This window comes from Symphalangus syndactylus, chromosome 17 (genome assembly GCF_028878055.3).
Source record: "Symphalangus syndactylus isolate Jambi chromosome 17, NHGRI_mSymSyn1-v2.1_pri, whole genome shotgun sequence".
Taxonomy (NCBI): Eukaryota; Metazoa; Chordata; class Mammalia; order Primates; family Hylobatidae; genus Symphalangus; species Symphalangus syndactylus.
The window spans coordinates 41,332,270-41,340,684 of NC_072439.2; the positions used below are offsets into that span (position 1 = coordinate 41,332,270).

General features: G+C 31.7%; 1 protein-coding gene across 4 annotated transcripts in view; it reads left to right on the forward strand.

The window, feature by feature from the left end:
- Positions 1–7,639, forward strand: part of LRRK2 (leucine rich repeat kinase 2) — a 142,701-nt gene extending 135,062 nt beyond the window's left edge. For 2 of the 4 annotated variants that reach the window (XM_055250254.2, XM_055250253.2), the window contains 4 exons: positions 1,814–1,966; positions 3,258–3,470; positions 5,378–5,445; positions 6,011–7,639. In XM_055250254.2, the coding sequence (XP_055106229.1) occupies positions 1,814–1,966; positions 3,258–3,470; positions 5,378–5,445; positions 6,011–6,132 (556 nt within the window). In that variant the 3' untranslated portion in view covers positions 6,133–7,639. Of the gene's footprint in view, positions 1–1,813; positions 1,967–3,257; positions 3,955–5,373; positions 5,446–6,010 lie in introns of those variants that run through there. The other 2 variants (XM_063620135.1, XM_063620136.1) reach the window with 2 other exon arrangements.
- The last annotated feature ends 776 nt before the right edge of the window (positions 7,640–8,415 follow it).

The following is an 8,415-nucleotide window of genomic DNA, read 5'->3' on the forward strand; positions in this document are numbered from 1 at the left end:
TCAATTAACTCTTTAAAGTTCCATATAAGATTTGTAGCATAGATGCTTTACTAGAGAGCATCCATAAAGATCCAGCTCTCTAAGATGCTCATCTCCCAAAAGAGATTGGGACCTAGATACATAAACACTTAGATATAAATATTTGCTCTCTTCTGAACAAGTATCTCCTGTGGCCTTGGTCTCTATCCCACGAAACAGACATCACATCACTAATCAGGGGTTGCCTCATCATCAGTACCCTCATCATCATCAATACACACCGACTGAGAGGCATATTGGGTAATGAAAGATGACTGCCTTTGAAGCCGGAAGACCCCACAGGACTTTTGGAGTTCTAGGTCTGCAACATGTTTTTAGTCCTAGGTCGGCAAGCATGATGTTAGTCATAGGACCTTGAGCAAATTACTTAGCATTTGTACATATTTCTTTCTACACTTAAAAACATTGAGATTTATCATATTTTATGTTTTTTTTATTAAGGATAAAGCAAGATAACACACAAAAGTGTTTTATAAAATATGGAAATTCCATGCAAAACTTTGTCCTAATTGGAACTATTTTCTATTAAATACAGCAAACATCCAGGAAGGAATTACCTAAAGCGTAGTGGTTCTCTGACAACACATCATATTTTTATCTCCTTTTCCAGAATAGAAAGAAAAGGGGGAGGAAAAAAAATCTTCCTACTCTAGGATATACTAATGATTGTTAAATCTTTATGGTATTTTCATGTTATCTATCTGATTTAAATGCAATTTTGACTATTTTTACATATTCCTCGTTGTTCATTCATACTGTAGTGCCTTTTTCTATTCCCCCACTTAACAGACTGCTTGATTATATCAGAGGTGCTTATCTGTGCAACTGTTTACTGGACGAGGGGTATGTAGAAAATACATCATCCTCATCCTTATGAAATTACACTCATAATCTAGTGTGAGGGATGCACTAATAAAGACAATTTTATATTTAATAAGATCTATAATATGACAGTGACACCAGTGGGGAAAAGGGACTGTTTGGTCTATTTTGATAGGTCAGGGAAGAAGTCCAGAGAAGCCGACATTTAAGTTAATCCTCAAAGGCCAAGTAGGAGTTTGCCATGCTGATGTGGCCCATGGTAGCCAATCAGTTTGTGAAATATGTGCAATGCCAGATGTCTTAGGTTGAAAGGGAAATATTTTAAGGTGTTTGTAATTTTTCTTTATGTTTAAAAGGGGAAAATGGCAAATATTTTACGTTCTGTTTATGTTCGGATGATGTGGATTTTTGTTTCCTATAATTTGACTGGCTTAACTGCAAAGATATCCCTTGCTTTAAAATTTGAAGACACTGCAACTAAATTTTATTTCAACATTTTATGTTTTATAACTCTAGGTATAAAAGGCTAACAGTTTTCTGAGCATTCATGAAACAAAGTTTTGCAAGAACATTCAAAAGTTACAGATAATTATAATATTTCCTTCAGAAATTTAGACATAGTATAAAATTCTACAAAGAGCCACATAGAATTGAAACTAAAAGACCAAAGTAAACATTGGACATAATATTTATTTTATTATCACAAGAAATTAATATAAAGTAACCAAAAGTAAGTAAAGTACCAAAGCATTTTATATATTCAATTCAGAATGGTTAGGGAAGAATATGAAATAATTGCAATAGTCTAGCTTGTTTAGTTTTCAAAATAGTGTTTTTACATGCATTAAGAACTAATATAAGGTTGTATTACACGTAGAAATTTTAAGAAGAAAACTTCTTAAAAGTTTTGACTTTTAAGTAGTGATGACTTTCTATTTTTTTTTCTCTGTAGATTTTCTTATGCAGCTTTCAGTGATTCCAACATCATAACAGTGGTGGTAGACACTGCTCTCTATATTGCTAAGCAAAATAGCCCTGTTGTGGAAGTGTGGGATAAGAAAACTGAAAAACTCTGCGAACTAATAGACTGCGTGCACTTTTTAAGGTAAATTCTTTGGTTTTTAATTTTATTCCCTAAAGAATTATCTTTGCACTTCATGTGTCACAGAGGAAGGATTTTTCTTCCTTTCTGCCTCTGAATAGAGAATTTTTTTAAAATGCAGAAAAAAAATTTGTAATGCTTCTCAGCACCATCTTTTCAGATCAGGAAAATTTTGTCTTGGGAAAATAAAAGAATCGGCACATAACATGCATAGTTTTCTCACAGTATTAAAAAGAATGTTCTCGAATGAAAATAGTACATTATTGAAAATGAGCATACTGGAGTCTCTGCTAGCTTTGATGTAGTTCTGCCACAGTGTCAAATATACTATTTATAACTAACTTATGGGCCTCAGGATTATCTGCTCTAAAGAAAAAGAGTCACAAAATAATAGACGAATATGGGGGGAAATGCAATGGACTGACCAAGGCGCCAGCTAAAGAGTGGGGATCAAGACCCCAGAATGAGAGCATAGTGCTTAGTCTGATGCAGCCTGTGAGTGACAAATCCCTAGCAAGCACATTCTTTCCGTGCTGGTGCTGAGAAACAGGACCATTTTCAACCTTATTTGCTAGCCACTTTATATTTTTATTTTGTTTTGATTTTACCATATAGATCTATGATACTCTTGAGAACATTTTAGATTACACACTGTATCTGTAAAAGGAGACTTCAAAGTTTCCTTTCTTAGATTCATCTGACAGTTTTTCTATGGATTGTGAGGAGGGCTCACAGTTTATGTTCAGAAGGGTCAACAGGCCTCCTTGATAAACGGTTCCTTACTTCCTGAAGTACCAAAACGATTAGGATTCTTTTATTTCTGAGCACTTCATTTTTGTTGTGAATTAGACTATTCACCGGCTCTGGGAAAAAATTCAGTGGCTTGTATCGATATCTTTTACATGTGAATGACTATAATTTTATGTTCCTTTGTAACATTGAGACTTCATGTAAAACTTTTGAATCTAACTTTTTTTTCTTTATCCTGGGCACATGTATGCTATTTTTACTGAATTAGATAGCTTTGGTATTTATAAAAATTGTATCTCTCTTATTCATAATTTCCTGAAAATGAAGGGCTATTGTTATCTTTGATAATTTATGTTTCAAGTAAAGAAATGTGGTTCTTTGGCATTCTGTGTTTAGCAAAATTTGCTTTGTATAATTTTAGTGATGCATAATGGTGGTGGTGTCATGTTTTAATAATTTAAAATGTTATTTATGTTATCATATGTAAATAGCATTTATCTCTTAATTGGTGGTAAAATTATTAATGTAGACTTTATGGTTCTAGGGAGGTAACAGTAAAAGAAAACAAGGAATCTAAACACAAAATGTCTTATTCTGGGAGAGTGAAAACTCTCTGCCTTCAGAAGAACACTGCTCTTTGGATAGGAACTGGAGGAGGCCATATTTTACTCCTGGATCTTTCAACTCGTCGAGTTATACGTATAATTTACAACTTTTGTGATTCGGTCAGAGTCATGATGACAGCACAGCTAGGCAAGTTTCTTTCCTTTAGATATTTTTCATATTCTCTAAGTCTTATAAAGTATGCCTTTATTTTACGTTTACATTTTCTCTGAACTTTCCAGTGTCATTGGGATGGTCTTGGAGGGTCACATGGTGAAACGTAAGACTGGTGTAAATTGTGAATAGGGTCATTACAGAAATGGAGGGAGTAAATGCCCTCAGTCCCACAAGAGAAGCAGATTACTGCAGCTGAACACTCAGTTTGGGTCTTACTTGCTTTTTTCCTTTTTACGTAAGGCAAAAATGGGAAATACATGGTGTCGAATATATTTCACTTTTTGAGCAAAGAAAATAAAGAAAATGTTTATTTTAATCATAGTCTAGCCTCCCAGCTTGTTAAAGAATCTCATTTGGTTTTTCATTCTATAACAGATCTTTATTCTTGCGGCAATACATGCTGAACCGCAGAATCTACAAATATTGACAAATCATATTTTACTCAAACTTTGTCTTTTTTTGCTTCTATTTTTCTATTTAAATATGATGAAATCATGATAGCACATAAAATATATTTTCTGCATAAATATATTTGTGTCTTCCTTTGATAATTGATTTAGAAAATAAAAATAATAGCATAAATACAAAAGTTTATAAAAACAACACTATGGGGTTTAATTCTGAAAAAAACTAGAATTTATGTAACTTTAGCAAATAATGAATGTTTGAACATGGTGAAGAAAATAGATTCATTGCAAGTATGTGTGACAGAGGAACATGTGTTTCTCTAGCACCTTCACCTATTTTTTATTTATAGACTTTAGAGTTGCACAGAAGGAGTTAGAATTAGATGCTCTTAATTACTGTGAACTATTAAGATACATGTCCACACAAGCAGAGCAGTAGGTCTGTCAGTAGGTTGTCTCTGTAGTCTTATTCTACCAAAGTTGCTGCATTCTCTAGTTGAATTGTATGTACTTTGGGACCCAAATAGCTTGCTTATAACTGAAGTTATAGTGGAATTTCAATGGGTTATAGCTTGATTTTAAAACTTAGCCTACAAGGTGCTGCATGAGCTGGCTTCACTGTACCTCTCCTGCCTCCATCATCTACCACATTCCTACCAGATCTTTCTTGTCTAGATGAACATCCAGTTTTTCTCAATTACTAATCTATATTTTGCCTCAGGGACTTGCACATGCTGTTTATTTGTTTGCTTAGTTAACGTAGTTTTTTTTTAATGCTTAGTTAACTCATACGCTTTGAAATGTTAGCTCCTGTGTCAAAACCTCTGAGAAGCCAACACTGATTAGGTCAAAGTTCTGGCTTTGGGTTCCCATAACAGCTTTCTTGATCGTAGTCATATTTTTTTTTCATTAATGCTAGTCACTTCACTAGAATATAAACTCCAAGACGGTTGGGTTAGTGTGTTTTTGTTTACCCCTTTATTCCCAGGATCTAGCCTAAGGCCTACATAGAAGACTTTTGATGCAAATTTGTTGAATAAATTAGTGAATGATTTGAAAAGAAAATATGATATTTTGACATAGTATCAGTATATCTATCCATCTAAGTGTCCATCTAAATACTCATATTTGTACCTTACCATATCCAAAGAACTTTTCACATACATTACTTCGTTTAACATTGTAACTTTGGGAAGGGTAATGTATAAATACTAAGCCTATTTTATGGAAAGGTTAAGCTGTTTTCCCAGACTCACATAATTAAGAATTGCAGCAAGGAATGGATCACAGATTTTGTTATTTTTTTTAAAAAATGCTGGTCTTTATTCAATATAATTGAAGGGTCACCTAGAAAATAGAATTGTGAATTCAGTTCCAAGGTATTTGTGTCTTAAACTATGAATAACTTTACTTTTTCAGGCCAGTTTAATATATAGTTTTAAAAGAAAACTTACATATTTTGTTTTTGTAAAGGAAGCCTTAAAAATGTCATGCTGGTATTGGGCTACAACTGGAAAAGTACTGAAGGTACACAACAGCAGAAAGGTAACATTTAGAAGGATACTGTATTCCAAACAGGGCAATGACGTGAATGATGGTAACATGTTATGTGTTTCATAAATTTGTAGAAAATATTACATATGGTATAATCAGGAATTTTAATTGGTAGTTTATAGTGTAAAGAACTTAGACATAAATTTTCAAAATTACAAGTGATATGAAGTGTTAAATATTTATATTTTCAGATGAAGTAGAGGTGTCAATCACTAGCTCAACCTTAAACGAAATGTGAACATTTTTTACGACTTATCTATATCTACACAACGTCTAATTTTGAACAGTGCTTGAAAAGCTTTTATTTCTTTTAGAATATGAAATGTCAATTTATTAAATGTCCATACTCTTCTTGAAATTCGGTAGTTTCTATAATGTATTATAAAACTTTTCCAAGTATAGTTTTTTATAAATAATAATTTAGTACATTAGTTATAGCTGTGTTTATATTTATATTTATCTAAGTCAGCTAAAAATACATGAGCCAAACTGAAATAAAATAATAATGTTTTATGATGGATCTTTGACACATGATTTCATTTTTTTCTTTTTCTAGAGATACAATCTTGCTTGACTGTTTGGGACATCAATCTTCCACATGAAGTGCAAAATTTAGAAAAACACATTGAAGTGAGAAAAGAATTAGCTGAAAAAATGAGAGGAACATCTGTTGAATAAGAGAGAAATAGGAATTGTCTTTGCATAGGAAAATTATTCTCTTCTCTTGTAAATATTTAGTTTAAAAATGTTCACATGGAAAAAGTACTCACATTTTTTTGAAATAGCTCATGTATATGAAGGAATGTTATTATTTTTAATTTAAATACATGTAAAAATACTTACCAGTAAATGTGTATTTTAAATAACTATTTAAAACACAATATTATATTTCTTATAAATACCGGTTGCTTTTGTTCGTTAATTAATGAAAATAAATCTGTGAAGTACCTAATTTAAGTACTCATACTAAAATTTATAAAGCCGATAATTTTTTGTTTTCTTGTCTGTAAGGGAGGTAAACTTTATTTTAAATTCTGTGCTTAAGACAGGACTATTGCTTGTTGATTTTTCTAGAAATCTGCAAGGTAGAATGAAAATATTAAGACAGTTTCCCATGTAATATATTCCCTCTTAGATTGCATCGAAATGCACTATCATGTATGCTTGTAAATATTCAAATGAATTTGCACTAATAAAGTCCTTTGTTGGTGTGTGAATTCTTTTTGTTGCTGTTGCAAACAGTGCATCTTACACAACTTCACTCAATCCAAAAGAAAACTCCATTAAAAGTACTAATGAAAAAACATGACATACTGTCAAAGTCCTCATATCTAGGAAAGACACAGAAACTCTGTTTGTCACAGAAACTCTCTGTGTCTTTCCTAGACATAATAGAGTTGTTTTGCAACTCTATCTTTGAATATGGATACCCTGAATTTTGTATAATTAGTGTAAATACAGTGTTCAGTCCTTCAAGTGATATTTTAATTTTTTTATTCATACCACTAGCTACTTGTTTTCTAATCTGCTTCATTCTAATGCTTATATTCATCTTTTCCCTAAATTTGTGATGCTGCAGATCCTACATCATTCAGATAGAAACCTTTTTATTTTCAGAATTATAGAATTCCACAGCTCCTGCCAAGACCATGAGGACAAATATCTAACACTTTTCAGTCGCTGAAGGAGAAAGGATCTTTAGTTATCATGGATAAAAATAACTGCCACCCTAGGCTTCCAAATTATACTTAAATTGTTTACATAGCTTACCATAATAAGAGTATCAGGGCCAAATACCTATGTAATTATTTGAGGTCATTTCTGCTTTAGGAAAAGTACTTTTGGTAAATTCTTTGGCCCTGACCAGTATTCATTATTTCAGACAATTCCCTGTGATAGGACAACTAGTATATTTAATATTCTCAGAACTTATGGCATTTTACTATGTGAAAACTTTAAATTTATTTATATTAAGGGTAATCAAATTCTTAAAGATGAAAGATTTTCTGTATTTTAAAGGAAGCTATGCTTTAACTTGTTATGTAATTAACAAAAAATCATATATAATAGAGCTCTTTGTTCCAGTGTTCTCTCTTTCATTGTTACTTTGTAAGTATTTGCAATTTTTTTTACCAAAGACAAATTAAAAAAATGAATAAATGGAATAATAAAGTTTTTAAAAGCATGTTTATGAATTTTTAAACTTTGTGATAATGTTTTGCTTTTCACATATAGGTCTGTTAGCCATCTCATAGGAAACTTTGTATTAATTTGTATATGGGACATTCCACAATAAGAAAGTGCAACTAAAATTTTTTCCTTGATAACTTATGGAATATTTAAATTTAATTTTCTATAATACATATAGTTGCCAGGATCCCAGGACAAAATCTGATGGGCATGATACATTCTATTTTCAAGTTCTCTTAAAAAGTTTTTGTAAGTAAACTTGTTTGCTCTGGAGTACTGAAACAAAATATAAGACTTTAGAGCAAATGACATATACAAAAAATAGGCACAGTCACTTCAAGTGTTTTCTGATTAGAAGCCTAAAATAACTTGCTAATTATGATCAAAATACAAGCATATTATAGTAACAAAATATTCTTTTGGGAAAATTTTGAATTAAAAAAAGGGCGCCTCTTTGACTCTTAATTCTGGTAGGTACTCTATTGATTATGTGTGAACTATTTTAACTAAAATGCAACTTATTTTTCATCAAGGTAGTGAAATATATTGATGAAACATAGCAGAATTACCAAAAAAAGATTGTCAACTTTCCTAAGTTAAATGTAAGGATGCAAATGTTCTAATATTGAGAGGAGATAAAATTCAAAACCATTGGGACTTTGCTTCTTTATCCATCATTTTGGGTAGCTGAACACCTAACCTGGTAAATTGAATGTTTTTCATGGAGGCTTATCAGCAATTCAGTAAAATAGCAAACTATGTCAACTCGGG